A 16,541-nucleotide genomic window follows, 5' to 3' on the forward strand; every position below is an offset into this window, starting at 1 on the left:
GCCAATGTCTATGTTGATGTCTTCGACGACGGTTGCGAGGTGATTGATGCCCATGATGGTCCCAAACAATCTTTGTTGTTGAAGTTTCCAGCTGATTATCGAACATTTCTGAACACCATACACAAGTTCCACTCAGTGTTCTGGGCTAAGAGACTGGAAGCACCAAGTGTCGGGAAGAGAGATTGGCTTTTTAAGCCCGTTAGCTGCCTGGAATGCTCGAAAAGACCGCATCAGCCAAATCGACTTCAGTAGCTAAAGAAAAATGAAGGCCTTAGCGGCCAAAGCCCCTGAGGATACATGAGAGGAAAAAATGTTCCTCTTTTTCTTTTAAAAAGAAGTAAACTCTAAATTAAAAACAAAAGAAAAAATACGTGAGCAGGAAGGCAAATGGCAAAAAACTGAACAACGTTCAGAAATACAACTTATTAGCTCCTTGGAAAACTAAGAACTGAGGAGCCGCGAGCATCCATCAGGCAGGAAGTTACTCACGCAGTGTGGTGCGGGCAGTTCACAAACTTTCTTAAGTTCTTAAAGTGGTGATGCACTTTTAAAGCTGTCCATACCGGGGCTCCATGGATGACATCACCCACATGTGAGAATATGCTGCCTGCTTGTGCTGGGATAAATCTGAATTACACTGATTATCCTGTTTATTATTTTTAATCGAATGGTATAGAATCTCATAAATGTTGAGATTAGAGAGCTGCACAGGAACGGGGATGACAGGAATCACACGGGGTTCCCCTCTAGGGTTGCGGGGGACGTAGGGATCCCGCAGGGTTGGAGGCACCTCGAGAGGCTCCAATACCTGTGCACCTCCTTTTCCTGCCCTCCTGCTGCATTTGACTCTCCACCAAGCAGCGTGCAGCACTCCAAGTATGCCATGAGTAGCTGACCTGGAAGCCTTCCCTCCGACATCAGAGAAAGCTTCGGGGTTAGACATGTGCAGCAAGCAGTGTCTGTGGCCCTGTGAAGAAGTGCGGCTGGAAGGCAGGAAGGAAGCGGCTGGCTTGGACGGCTCCAGCGTAGTCTTGCAGGAGGGGGGCACCGAATAGTTGGGCCACAAAACACGTGCACTTTGGACCAATGAAGGGACAGAGAGAGAGAGGGCACGGACTTGGGATAGAGGAGGATGCGCGTTGGGATATGGGAGGGGCACAAACTTTGGACAAAGGCTGGAAAGTAGGGAGGGGGCATGAACTTCGGACGGAGAGGGAGAGAGGAAGAGGGCACAAATTTGGGACATAGGATGGAGGGAAAGATGCTGAAGTGGGGGCAGAAAAAGAAAGGGAGAATTGTTTGGAATGAGTGTGTGAGTTAGAGTGAAAGAGAGATGGTGCACATGGGAAATGGAAGAAAGAATTTTGGGGCCTAGGGAGAGGAATGAGGTACAGATTCATGGGGAAGAGAAAGATGAGAGGGGAAAATATTGGACATGGTGGTGGAGGCATGGTGCTGGGGAGGGGTGATAGGACAAATGGTGGGCATGGGGCTGGTGGGAAGGGGTGAAAGATGCTGCACGTGATCCGGGGGATGAGAGAGGGACAAATGGTGGGCATGGGGCTGGTGGGCAGGGGTGAAAGATGCTGCACATGATCCAGGGGCTGAGAGAGGGAGAAATGTTGGATATGGCAGTAGAGGGGGTGGGAGAAATGCACCCTGGATTCCTCTCTCTCTACTCCCTTTGCAGCAAGGGAGGGATTAAGAGATAAAGAGATGGTGGACAGTGAGAGACGGAGACTTGTTCCACATGGAGGTGGAGGAGAGAGGAAAAAATGCTGTTCAGGAGTGAGGAAGGGGGAAAAAAGGAAGATTGATCCAGGACAGAAGGGAGTGAGGATGCTTTACAATGGGAGAAATGTTGGACCATGGAACGAGGAACCAATGGACAGCAACAGAATTTGAAGAAAATTGGAAAGCAGAAAATAGAAACTGGGACCAACTTGATGGAAAAAATAAATCTCCAGACAACAAAGGTAAAAAAGGAATTTATTGACTGAAATATGTTAGCTTTGGGAAATGTATAAAGCAGATGTCTTTGTATTGTGTTCAAAAGAAAAGAAATGCATTTCTGGTTTTATTTTTCCAGTGCTGACTCTTGCTGTGGCTGGAGGGGATCCCCAGCTGAGGACCTCGTCCAAAGACGACCAGAATTCCTCTCCACCAACCGCAGTAGTCACTGGCAATATCCATGAGCCACTGAGGTGCCCGCATATGTGATTCAGGGATGCTACTGCTGCCTACCATGTTTGGCAAAAGGGACCATTGGCCACCTTCAGAGGAAGTCCTCAATCAAAATAGCTGGAGTATTTGTATTTTATATTTACATTAGAGGCTCTGGCAGAGACCTGTTTACAAAGTATGTATTCTTCCCAATTAATATTTCCAAATTAATAAGTGTTTTTGCTTATTTGTAAATGGGTCTCTACCAGAGCCTTTAATTCAGTAGCATAATTAAATGAAATAACTACTTCTGAAGTTTATAGGGACAGGCGGGGACGGATTAGTTCCTCGCAGGGATGGATTCAATTCCAGCAGGGACTCTGTCCCCACGCAACTCTCTAGTTGAGATCCCAACTATACTTAAATTACTACTTACCAGGGAATGTCTTTTGACGTGTTCTCTTCGAGTAAACAGTTTCCCACAGATGTCACAACTAAATGATCTTACACCAGTATGAATCAACAAATGTCTTTTTAGTGTTCTTCTGTACTTGGCTACATAGTTGCAATGAGGACACTTCAACTTGTTCATAAGTACTGAAGAAGCATCACCTAAAAGAAGGAATGCTTACAATGTTTACATTGTTGTATCACAGTAAAAGAATCAACTGAAGTTATGTCAAATATCTATATGCTTAGAAGATGATCACTGCTTAAAACACATTTATGAATAAAAATTTTAAAAAAATTTTAATGTCATTCCTGGTTTTGATGTCAGTTTTGTTTAAAACTAGTTTTGCTTTATGTCAATAGTGTGCACAATAATACACTATTGATTATGAGGAAAAAAAGCATTTGAGAGAACTTTTTCCATTTTATTTTTAAAATAATATGAAAGACAAGATTTGTCTGACACTTCCTACATCATTTTAAGCAACTGCACGTCACTGTCTATAAAGAATCAATGCATTTTTTTTTACAGGGAAAAAATTACTGTTCGAATCAAGCTGCATTTCCCTTTTTGCAGGAGTTGTTTTAACTGATAGAAAAATCTCAGCAATCACTTCATGACTATTCGAGATGCTACATGCTGCTTAAAAATGTAGTCTTTTCCATCTTTTAAAAACACTTCTATATACACAATAAATGCCAGAAGTGTTTTTTAGAATTTTCTGAAACAATTCTTTGTTAAGTAGCTAATGATCTGCATGAAACAAAAAAAACCAAAACACACCAAATCCCAAAATAGTTGTGATCAAAAATCAAACAAAATCTGTAAGTATGGTAATCAGTATTTGATGGCTAAAGCTGCCAATGTATTCTCCACTTTATTTCAGAGTCCCTATTTTTCTCCTCTCTAATACAGAGTTTATATTTATTACATCTTAATAACCACTCCCTTTTTTTTTTTTAATTTACATTATTGCAATCTCAGCTGTTTAAACTGCATTTGAAAAGTTGGAAACATAATAAAAGCATAACAGACAGCACACAAGCTAAACATGCTGGGCCTGGGTGTAATGCATCAATGGAAATTAGACTGAAAGTGGGGGCTTTGGGGAAAAGGAGGGGGAAGGGATGGAGGTGAGAGTGAGAGGTGTTTGCAAGCATGTAGGTAGGTTTGCCTAGTCAAGTAAACAAGGCCTGTCCAAAAAGTTCCAAGACAGTTTGAATTATGCACCAAAGGGAAGTTCTTTTGAGATGCGCTAGGCGACATTTAGTAGCTTGAAACCTCACAAGTAACCTTTTTTTCCATTTGTTGATATCTGTTTTTGTCTCCGAGCTACAGCAGTTTTTGTGAAAGTGTGTTTTCATGATCAGCTATTTTTCATCATGTGTGACCTCAATGAGCAGTGCTACAGCATGAAGTTCAGTTACAGAAACATATGCAATGTTGAAAGTGGCTTCTGGGGAACATATCATGAGCTGTGGAAGATTTTTTGAATGCATCAAAATTCCCAAATTTTGCGAAAAACACGATGACAGTTCTTCTCCAGCTACCTTACTCTTCTGACTTGGCCCCTGCTGACTACTTGTTTCCTAAACTTAAATCCATGCTGAAATGAAATCAATTTGACACCGTTGAAGACAAAGCAAAATTCAACGCAGCAACTTTTGGCGATGCCTGAAAATGCATTTAAGGACTGTTTCCTTAAGTGGAAACGACACTGGGAATGTATACATAGGGAAGGGGAGTACTTTGGTGGTGATCCAATGGAATAAGTTGTAAGATTGTTTAATAAATTTTTATAAAATCAGTCCTGGAACTTTTTGAACAGATCTCATATGCACAGAGTAGAATTAAGAAAGATATTATTCCATTGTATGTGTAATTGTTTGGGTAGTGCCTGAGTGTAAAGTATGTCAATAGATGGTTATCGTTACTTCATTTAGCATATTTTTAGTCCATCTTCTTTCACAATTCTTACTGGATCGCAAGGGAAGAGTAGGTTCTTACCTTGATAATTTTCTTTCTAGTAGAAAGGTATGAATCTTGAACCAATGGGTTATTCACCTCTAATAGCAAGTTGTGCAGAAGGCATTATCTATATTTTTGGCTCTGCTTCCTGTATCACTGGATAGCACTATGCTTTATTTCCTCAGTTCGTACCAAAGTACAGTAATTGGAAAAAAAACAAAAAAACACTATATATGGAGAAATAAAGAGAAGAGGCATGAGCTAAGTCTGCTCTGGCCTTAAACAATTACAATTAAAGAAACCAGTTGGAACATAACAAAACAACAAGCTGAAACCGAACAAGTCACCAACTTGAGTGTAACCAGCACTGCCAATTATGTAATTCTCACAGTCTACCATTGCCTTTTTGCAATAAAGAGTTATCTCATCACTCTTCATACCTGTTTGACAGGAGAAAGTCAAGCGTCTAGAAATATATACATGTCTGAGACAATAAGCAGGCTAATTGAAATCTAATAGGGCGGACCATCAAGAATCAAATGCCTTTGTACTAGAAAAAAAGATTACTGAGGTAAGAACCTAATCTTCCCATCTAGTGCAAAAGGCATACAAGTCTTGAACCAATGGGATGTACCCCAAAGCAGACCTCGAGTCTAGGTAGGGGCAGATGAGCCTGCTGCTATCACGGATGACCCAAAAACAACATCTAGTTATGCTGCTACATCCACCCTGTAACATTCTGTAAAAGTATAGAGGTTGGATCACATAGCTGTCACGTAGGCAGTGATCTCAGCACGTAGGCACACACTCTGTTCTGCTGCATGAGCTGAGATCTGTGGCTCAGAGCTGAGTGGGGATCGGTGGACGCCAAAGGCTGCAGTGCTGAGCCAAAACTGCAAAAACCCAGCAAAGAGCTTCAACCCAGGATTTTGGACTGCAGCAAGTGAGGATGAAAACTGCTCTGCCACTACCATGAGCTTTCTGAAGCCCCGTGAGCTTGGATGGTCTGCTCTGTCTACCAAAACTTGCCATTTCTTTCCCTCACTCTGGATCTCTTATTCCACTTCTTCTTATTTCCTAGTCTATCACAAATTCTATCATCTTTGTCTCCCATCATTCAGCATTTTTCCCTCTCTCTCTGCTCCCCTTCTATCCGGCATTTGTCCTTTCTCTCTTCTCTCCAGCATCTTCCCTCCCCTCCCCTCCATTTCCAACCAGCATCTTCCCTCTCTCTTTCTCCTTTCCATCCAGCATCTGCCCCTCCCCCTCTTTCCATCCTGCTCTGTCCCTCTCTCCTGCTTCTGCCCAGCATCTGATCTGTCTCCTCTCTTCCTCCTTTCTGCCCCCTGTCACCCCATCCATCATCCACCCTTCTCTCTCCCCCTTCCATCCAGCATCTGCCCATCTTTCTCTCCCCCCTTCAGCCCAGCATCTGCTTCATTTCTCTCCCTTCTATTCAGTGTCTGCCCCATCTTTCTCTTTCCTCCCATCTGCATCCTCCCCCTCTCCTCCCTTCCATTCAATGTGTTCCTCTTTTTCTCTACATCCATCATCTGTCTTTTTCTCTCTCCCCAAGCATTCCAGCTTGTCTGTTACTTTCCCCTTTCATCCAGTGTGTCTGATGCCTCCCCCTTTCTATCTAGTCTGTCTCCTCTCACCTCCTACATCCAGTATCTACCCCCTCCCACCTGACACCTCAGCCGCCGCCAGACTGACATGAAGCCTTCCCTCCGACGTCAACCCTGACTTCGGGGGAAGACTTCCGGGTCGGCTACATATGGTATGCTGCAGGCTGCCTCCAACCTCTGCTATTATCGAATGAAGGGGGTGGGAGGGAGTGCATTTTTGGACACAGAAGGCATGAACTTGGAAAAGAGGATGGAGGAATGGAAGGAAAGAGATGCTGAAGTGGGGGAGGGAATAGAAAGGAAGAATTGGGCGTGGGTGTCAGTGAGCGGGAAAGAGAGATGGTTGTGTACACACAGGGAATGGGAGAGAGGAGAATTTTTGGTCATAGGGAGGGAGTGAGGTACAGATGATAGGGAAGAGAAAGATGAGAGTGAGAAATGTGGTGGAAAGGGAATAGTGGGACAGATTGCAAGGGATGCAAGAGGGAGGAATGTTAGACATAGTGGTGAAGGGAATGGAGGGAGAGATGTGGCATGGTGCTGGAGAGGGGTGATAGAACAGAAGGAGAAATGTTGAGCATGGGGCTGGTGGGCAGGCACAAAAAATGAGAAAGGGAGAATTGCTGGACCATGGCAGGAGGAACTAATGGACAACAACAGAAGAATTTACAGAAGATGGGAAAGCGGAAAAAGAAACTGGGACCAACTTGATGGAAAAATAAGTTTCCAGACAACAAAGGTAAAAAAAGGAATTTATTGACTAAAATATGTTAGCTTTAGGAAATGTATATAGCAGATGTCTTTGTATTGTGTTCAAAAGAAAAGGAAATGCATTTCTGGTTTTATTTCTACAGTGTTGAAGTACTTGTTGACCCTTGCTGTGGCAGATGGGGATCCCCAAGAACTGCCAGCAGAGGACCTCCTCTAGAGACTGCCAGAACTCCCCTCCACCAAGCGCAGCAGTCGCTGGCAGCATCCATAAGCCACTGAGGTGCCAGCATCTATGACTCAGGGACACTACTGCTGCCTGCTAAGCTTGGCAAAAGGGACTCCGGCTGATTATCGAACATTTCTGCAGGGTAGAACACCAGGTACAAATTCCACCCGGTGTTCTGGGCCTTGAACTGGATGACTCGAGCAATGACCAACCCCACTCATAAAAACTATCATTTGTTGTCAGGATCACTCAAGAGAATATGCTTAAAGGCAAGCCTTTGGTCAATTACTCCAATTAGAACCACCAACAAACTTTTACACACCTCTGCCATCCTAGCCAGCAGCATCTGGAGAGAATTCATCTGCGGAGACCAGTGGGACATGAGATGAGTTTTCACCCACAGAACAACCTCTATGGTCACTACCATTGACCCCATCACCAGTAGGAGGAGACTTTGCTTAGGATCTCCAAACTCTGGTGTCTTAGCTTCAGTTTGTGTGGCTCTGGAAGAAAAACATGGCTTTCTATCTTGTTGAAGCAGATTCCCAAGTATGTACTCTAGGGCTTGTGTTGGCTCCAGGTGGATCTTCCGAAAATTGATGATTCCTGTAACAGTTAGCCAAATTGATTCCTGCAACAATTAGCCAAATTGTGCCACTGCGAGTCCCATCGACCTTGGATGGGACTCGCATCAGCCTATCATCCAAATATGGATGCATTTAGATCCCTGCCTTGCACAGGTGCGCTACTGCAACGATAACAGGTGCAAAGCGCCATTGCCAGACTGAACGGGAGCACTGTAAACTGGAAATGTCTCTCCAGCACATGAAACTTCAGGAACTTCCTATGAGCTGGAAATATGAAAATATGCAAATAAGCCTCTGTCAAATCCAGCGAGGATAAAAATTCCCCCAGCACCACTGAGGCCATGACCAAATGAACAGTCTCTAGCCAGAACCAGAGCACTTCCCATACAGCATTGACCAACTTCAGATCCTGGACTGTCCTCATCATCTGAGTCTTTCTCAAGTATGATCAAGTATATAGACTCTTTGGGAAGTACAAGTTCTATGACTTGAATGAGCCATTTTACAGCTGCTTGGACCTTGATCACTTTCTCTGGCTGTCCAGTCAGAGTGTCCACAAAGAGGTCCAGTAGAGGATGGAAGAATTCAAGCTTGTAACTTTCTTAAACGATGTCCAGTACTTAGTGGTCTGAGCAAATCTTTGCCCAGGCCTCCAAGTATGCCAAGAATTGACCTCCTATCCACTGGAGTTTGGTGACTAGCCTTATTTCATTGGATCTTCTTGGAGGCTGCTGCGGGTCGGGAACCTAAGGGTTGAGCTCTCCTAGATCCTCCAAACTAATGCGGAAAGCCATAAAACAATCTCTGAGGAGAGGACCTAACTGAGGTCTGATGAAACTGCCACATAGGCCCATAAGATCATCCAGTCCCTTGCCAAAGAGCATTTGGCTCTTGAAAGATAGTCTACTCAACATAGCCTTGGAAGCAGTCTCTCCTTTCCATTGCCTGAACATGAGCATGCTATGGGCGGCAACAGACTAAGCAGAGACCTTGCTCATGACCCTGAACATCATAAGGGCATCTGCCACATAATCCACCCCCAAAATTAGAAACTAGGGGTAAGCATCCCCTTATTCTGATGGAGCCTAAAGCAATATAGTATGGCAGGGGAGCACAATGAAGAAAGCCACTGCCGTCACCTTCAGCCCAAAGTCAAGGCCTCAAACTGTCTTTTGAGGATTAAATTTACCCTGCAGTCTTGCGCATCCTTCAAAGTTACTACATTTTAACTAGGCAGAGAAGGTCACTTAGTAACCTGAGATACCGGTGAATCCACTTTAGGATTGTGTGTGTACACACAGGACAAACAGCTGTTGAAAATCCAGAGCCAGGAGACACAATTTTAACACAGTCCTGGCAACCTGCAAGGGACTCTCCGGAGCCTCCCAATGCTCATTAACATCAATGCAGTGTCAAGATGCAAAGGAAAAATTTATGAGCTGTTCATGTCAGACTGCTGAGCTGCAGAGGTCTGCGAGGGATGAAGCTTCAAAGATTCTGTGATGACCTTGAGCAAAGCCAACAGCTGGGTCCTCTCCTTGGTCCAGGGATGCCACAGACTCCTGACTGTTAGCCCCAGCCTGAAACCCTGACTCCTTCAAAGCTGAATATTCATTCTGAGGGAGTAAAGGAAATGATTCCAATTCCCAGTCATCAGTCTCTCCTCTGACTGGACCTCTAGTTCTTTCAAGTGAAGCTTCAGAAGTGGTACTGCGCAACACCAGATGGTACCCCAGACGGTGCAGAGCGGCCCCAATAAGCCAAATAGACTTCAAACATAGGACCAAGAAAATCAGGGGTAAAGCCCTAATCAGGAACTCTAAAGGACATCTACAGGGACTCACCTTCTCTCCTCGAGGGGCACAGAAGCATCCGTGCATCTGAGTTTTGCTGCATTGCTATCTAATGGTTCTGGAAGGAATTCATGCCACCATGGTTCTGGAAGGAATTCATGCCACCCCCCCCCCCCCCAAAAAAAAAAAAAAAAAAGAGCCGCCTGCAACACCCCTTCCCCATATGCCCCATGGCACATGGAACACAGATGTTCCTCAGGCAGTCATCCAGTGTAAATCTGGAATGAATCGGGTAAAACAGCCTGAGGAGTCCATCTCTAATGATTATAAACAAAATTGAGGCAGATACAGGCTTTTGAAATCAGATTGAGAAACCCAAGATGGCCACCATGGCAGCACTTCGGCGCCAAAAAATGGCCTGGGACAGCTAAACAAAAATTTAAAAAATTTAGGAAAGGGGTTTTTGAAGGTAGGGGACTCATATCTTAACTCCAGAAACCTCCAAAAATGCAATTAAAGAACCCATCCCCTATGTATCCCATACACTACAATGGACTGTACTCATTTCAGTTGGTGTTGTGCCTGCTTCAGCTTAAACAGTAGCTGGAAGGTAGAGAAAATTACTGCCTCAGACAAGCATATAAAGAAGATCCAAATACTTATTTCTTGGGCTGCCAGTCAGACCATCATATGGACTGAGAACCCAGACCCCCACAGCTCCTCGTGCGTAGATGGGGGGTGGAAACACAGCCATCAACTGATAAAGTCCTCAGGACTAACACAGGGTCACAAAGCCTGTGCTAAAGCTCCAGTAATAACCAGGAGCAAGCCTTGCTACAAGGGAAATGGTCCCCGAGCCTTCCAAAAGTGTCAATGCAGGCCAGCTAGGTAGGTGCTTGGTAAAAGGGTTTCCCTCCTAGTTACAGACTTCCAACAGGAGAGTCTGTGTCTTCTCCCGGGCAGAGCTATCTCAGTAAAACTGGGAACCTCTGAAGCACCAAAAAGCCTCAAATTCAGGATAAAAAGAATAATAACAAATTGAAATCAGAGCAGATGAGACAGACATCTTCAACTCACCTCTTGTAAAGGTTCATATGGGGCCTGAGGGTATGGAAAACAATGTTAAGATTCCACAAGAGAAACGGCTGTTGTACTGAAAAATGCAGCTGCAACACTGGCTACATCAGGATGAGAGGCCAAAGAAATTTCCTCAACTTGAGCCCTAAAGCACCTGCATTTTAAGGTGCCAGACCCTTCTTGATACCGTCCTCAAGAAACACCAGAACCACTGACATCAGAGTCTTAAAGGGATTCACATTGCTTAGCACACCAGCACTGAAACAATTTCTAAGCCTTAGCAAAGGCTGCGACAGTCGCTGATTTCTTGAATCTTAGGAGGGTAGCTATGACCACCTCCAAGCAACCCTTCCACGCTAAGGCAATGTGCTCAAGAGCCATGGGTAAGCCCAAAGCATTCTGGATTCTCCAAGGCAATTAGACCCTGTAAGAGAAGAGGCAGATTAAGCACCAATTTGAGACATTTGTCTCTCTGTAGCCAAACTAGATCCGTGTACCACAGCTAACATGGCTTGAGAAACGAAAGGGGGGAACTGGAAGCACTAGCAAGACGAGAAGAACTGGATATCATTGGAATAACAGAAACATGGTGGAACAAGGAAAATGAATGGGACACAGTACTGCAGGGATACAAACTATACAGAAGAGATAGAATAGGGCAAAAAGGGGGAGGTATTGCCCTATGTGTCCAAGAAGGAGTAGAGTCTATCAGAGAAAGGAAGATGGAAGGAAAACAAAAACTGGAGTCCCTTTGGATAAAGATTCCTAGACAAAACGAAGCAGACACAAAAATAGGCCTCTATTATCGACCCCCAGGACAGACGAAAGAAACAGACACAGAAATGATAGAGGAAATCAACCATGGATGTAGAACAGGAAACGTAACGATCATGGGAGACTTCAACTTTCCGGGGATAAACTGGAACCTAGGAACCTCAAACTGCGGCAGGGAAACAAAGTTCCTGGAAATGATAGGGGACTGCTTCCTAGAACAAATGTTGGGAGAACCGACAAGAGGGACCGCAACCTTGGACTTGGTCCTAAATGGCATAACTGGAAGGACAACAGATGTAGAAGTCACAGTCCCGCTGGGGATGAGCGATCACAGCATGATCAATTTTAAAATCGACATCGGGAAGGGGAAACAAACCAAGACACTAACCACAACCTTTAACTTAAGAAAAGGAAAATATGACAGCATGAGAGCCATGGTTAAAAAACGGCTCAAGAATAGGACAGCCAAAATCAAAACGGTCGACCAAGCATGGTCCCTACTAAAAAATGTCATCACCGAAGCACAGAATCTCTACATTCCACAGATATCCAAAGAAGGGAAAAATAAGAACAAAGGAGAACCAGCTTGGCTAACTAAAGAGGTGAAGGATGCAGTAAGGGAAAAGAGGAACTCATTTAAAAAATGGAAACGTGAAAAAACAACGGAGGCCTGGAACATGCACAAGGCGGTAAGAGACGTCAAAAAGGTCTATGAGGAAAAGATAGCGCAAGAAGCCAAAAACTTCAAGCCCTTTTTTACATTCATAAAAGGGAAAAAAACAGCAAAGGAGGTATAGGCCCTCTTGACGACAAAGGAAGAAAAGGGTGCATCAAGGAAGACAAACAGATTGCAGATAGGCTAAATTCATTCTTTGCGTCTGTCTTTACCAAGGAGAACACTGCATCAATGCCCGAAACAGGGAGACTATTCAAGGGAGAAATTGAGGAAAGCCTCACCACAGTGAATGTGGATTTGGACAAGATATACTATCAGATTGACAAACTAAGAAGTGATAAATCCCCTGGACCAGATGGAATTCACCCGAGAGTGTTAAAGGAGCTTAAGGTAGAAATCGGAGAACTATTACAATCCCTAGCTAACATGTCAATTAGAACCGGGCGAATACCAGACAACTGGAAGATAGCGAATGTCATCCCAATCTTCAAAAAAGGATCAAGAGGAGAACCAGGCAACTATAGACCTGTGAGTCTTAAGTCAGTTCCTGGGAAGATGGTTGAAGCACTAATTAAGGATAGCATAGTGCAACACCTGGATAATCACGACCTGATGAGAGCTAGTCAACATGGCTTCAGGAAGGGGAAGTCATGTTTGACGAATTTACTTCAATTTTTTGAGAAGGTGAACAAACAAATCGATAGCGGAGAACCGGTGGATATAATATACTTGGACTTCCAGAAAGCATTCAACAAGGCTCCACACGCAAGGCTTCTGAGGAAACTACAAAGCCATGGAATAGAAGGGGATATACTAAGATGGATAGGCAAATGACTGGAAAACAGAATGCAGAGGGTGGGCATAAATGGGAAGTTCTCGGACTGGGAGGAGGTAACAAGTGGTGTGCCCCAGGGCTCAGTTCTTGGGCCCATCTTATTCAATATCTTCATAAATGACAGAAACAACAAGTAATATAATCAAGTTTTGCAGATGACACAAAACTATTTCGGGCAGTTGGGTCACAAAAGGACAGCGAAGAACTCCAGAGAGATTTGAACCAGCTAGAGAAATGGGCGGAAAAGTGGCAGATGAAATTTAATATAGAAAAGTGCAAAGTGATGCACCTAGGCAGAAAAAACAAGGAACATGAATATAAAATGTTAGGTGTAACATTGGACAAGAGCGAACAAGAAAAGAACCTGGGGGTACTGATAGACAGGACCCTGAGGCCACCGGCTCAATGCGCAGCGGCGGCAAAGAAAGCAAACAGGATGTTGGGCATGATAAAGAAGGGAATCACAAGTAGATTGGCGGACGTCATAATGCCGCTTTACAGTGCAATGGACAGACCACACTTGGAATATTGTATCCAACACTGATCTCCCTACCTAAAGAAGGACATAACACTGCTGGAGAGGGTGCAGAGGCGAGCCACGAAGCTAGTAAAAGGTATGAAGAATTTGAGCTACAAAGAACGCCTTGGAAAACTGGGATTGTTCACCCTCGAGAAGAGAAGACTGCGAGGGGATATGATAGAGACTTTTAAAATACTAAAAGAATGACAAAATAGAGCAAAAAACATCATTATTCACATTGTCAAATGTGACTTGGACAAGAGGTCATGGACTGAAACTGAGGGTCAACAGGCCCAGGACAAATGTCAGGAAGTTCTGTTTCACACAGTGAGTGGTGGATGCTTGGAATGCTCTCCCGGAGGAGATTGTGACGGAGACCACCATTCTAGGATTCACAGGCAAGTTGGATGCACATTGCACACCTTCTTGCAAATCACATTGAAGGATACGGGTAAACAAGGTCATCATCAGGGAACACCTAGCTTAGCCTCCGCGTGTGCGGGTCACCGGACTAGATGGACCTAAGGTCTGATCTGGTGAAGGCATTTCTTATATAATCTGGAGCATCTGTTTGTTCAAACTTTTTTAAGCTAATATCCTGCTTCTTAAGTTAATACTTATCTTCTGAATATCATCTTTTTTACAGATTATCAGATTTGTGCTGCTTTAGTGAAGTAATGTAGTAGATGAGCGGTTGAGAAGTAATATATAGGCTGAGATAGTATAATCTTATGATTTTTGTTGATGTATGTGATTTTTAAGATGTTCAAACCCTGAAATGTGTATGTAATACTGTGAGCCGCCTTGGATAAAGGCAGATTAAAAATATCTTAAGTATTAGGCAGTATACAATTTGAATAGGAGGGCAATTACCAGGTTTATTTCTCTCTTGCTTAGATTATCTTTAACAGCTACCTCACATGGACTATCAATTCTTTGTATTTTATATATATTACTAGTCATTAAGCCCGTTACATTAACGGGTGCTAGAATACTGTTCACCCTCTATGTTGCCCCTTCCATTCACTGCCCTCTCTTCTCTTTCCATCCAGTGTCCGCCCTCTCTCTCTCTGTCCCATATGGCCTCTCTCCAGCTCCTCCTCTTGGCCTGGCATACCTTCCTCCTTCCCTCCAAGCCATTCTCTCCCCTTCTGCTCCCTTTCCTCATTTAACTACTTGATTGGTCAGCAGCAGCATTCACAATTCATTGCTGTTGCTGGCTTCAGGTCTTTCTCTCTGGCCCGTCCTGTCTTCATGAAAACAGGAAGTAGGCAGGACCGGCCAGAGAGGAAGGCCTGAAGCCAGCAACAGCAGCGAATTGTAAACGCTGCTGCTGCCTGAAGCACCCGAGGCAGACGCTTCTCTCCCCTCCCAGCCCAACCCCCGCTGACTCTGCGACCCTCCCAGCAAGATGACTTTAATACCAAACCTCCCTCCAGCATTGGCAGCCGCAGCACGCTAAACAGGCTGTTTCGGCTTTCTTCTGCCGTTGAGTCTCTCTGTTGCGTCATTGATGACGTCATCGGTGATGCGGCAGAGGGGCTCAACTGCAGGAGAAAGCCCGAAGCAGCCTGTTAACGTGCAGCGACTGCCAACGCTGGAGGGATGGTTGTACCGGTGCAGAAGCGATATGTCTCTCCCCCTCCAGTACCTGTGCAGCACTTTGCTGCGGCGCATCCTCCCATCGTGAGTCAGCCAACCATCGAACGTTTGTGCTATTACCCGGATGGGGAGGTGTTATAAGAATGTTGCTTGCGTTGTGATTGGCTCAACTCAGCTTGGTAATGCTGCTGCTCTGAAGAAGAATCCTGTGTTTGGAGCAGGTTATGTGAGTAGGAATTTCCCTTCAAGGCAGTGGCAGAGTCATGGGGGGGGGGGGGCTCAAGGGATAAAGTTCCCCTCCAAAATTGGGTGACGGGTCAAAAGCGCGCGAGACAAAGGCGCGCCCGCGCTGGTTTTTCGGTGCACTTTTGTCTCGTGTGCTTTTGACCCCGTCACCCAATTTTGGAGGGAAACTTCATTCCTTGAGCCCCCGTCCCCCAAGTGGCTTGCAGAGTGTTTCTTCTAAAGTTACAAGCGGCAGTGGAGGCTTATCTCTCGCTCCCCGGCTGCATGGGTTGTAGCATAGCCATAGACTCGAGAGAGGAGCCACCGCCGCCGCTGTAAGGGAGCTGGGTGAACATACAAATAATCCGTGAAGGGAAAGGGAGCCAGAGCCGTAAAGAGCACACATCATGTTAGCCACGGACCTACAGTGTAAGGGAGCTGGGTGAACATAGAAATAACCCGTGAAGGGAAAGGGAGCCAGAGCCGGCAAGACCGCACATCACCTTAGCCACGGACCTACGGATCACGGATTACAGATCACGCAAGTCTGATTGCGCATGCGCAGCTAGCGTTTTATTATATAGGATATATAAAAATGCAAAATAAAAAAAGGATTGAAAAATAAAAAAAGGATTGTTGCTTACAGGGTGGATTTGATTTAAATTAAACTGATTTATATCACTAGTCAAAGAGACTTGATTTAAATCATGCCAGTGGCATTCTGAATGGATTAATGAAAGTCTCAACGGCCAATTTTATTGTGGAGGAACAATGGGCAGGAGCAAGTGGGAATCGCTCCTGCCCCAACATGCAGCTAGACCACCAGAAAATCACGGTAGGTTTGGGGAGATGTCAGTATCACTTGTTAGGGAGAAGGAGCACTAGCTGACCTTCCAGTGGGGCGCAGGTGGGGTTGCAAGCACGGGTGTTTCTCTTGCTTGGGAGGAAGGGAGCACTAGCTGAGGTTCCAGTGGGGGTTGGGGCACAGGTGGGTTTGCAGCCATTATTCTTGTTTGGGAAAGGAGTACTAGCTGACATTCCAGTAAGGATTGGGGCATGGGCGGGAGTGCGGCTGTTACTCATGCTTGCGGAGGGTGGGAAGGAGCACTAGCTGATGTTCTAGTGGGGCACAGGCGGGGTTGCGTGCACGAGTGATTCTCTCACTTGGGAGGGATAGAGCACTAGTTGATGCTCCACTAGGGTTGGGGCATGGGCAGGGGTGTAGGCATACACCAATTCCAGCAGCAAAAGCCTGCTGGTTCGGGGAAGGCATGCAGTGGCAGCGGAGAGATAAGACTACTGGAA

The 16,541-nt window shown here is 45.0% G+C and overlaps 1 protein-coding gene across 1 annotated transcript in view; it reads right to left on the bottom strand.

The window, feature by feature from the left end:
- Positions 1-16,541, bottom strand: part of ZBTB10 (zinc finger and BTB domain containing 10) — a 139,153-nt gene that overhangs the window by 71,794 nt on the left and 50,818 nt on the right. The window contains exon 4 of the mRNA XM_033933709.1: positions 2,600-2,775. Within this exon, the coding sequence (XP_033789600.1) occupies positions 2,600-2,775 (176 nt within the window). The remainder of the gene's footprint in view (positions 1-2,599; positions 2,776-16,541) is intronic.

The sequence above is a fragment of the Geotrypetes seraphini genome, chromosome 2 (assembly GCF_902459505.1).
Source record: "Geotrypetes seraphini chromosome 2, aGeoSer1.1, whole genome shotgun sequence".
Classification (NCBI taxonomy): domain Eukaryota; kingdom Metazoa; phylum Chordata; class Amphibia; order Gymnophiona; family Dermophiidae; genus Geotrypetes; species Geotrypetes seraphini.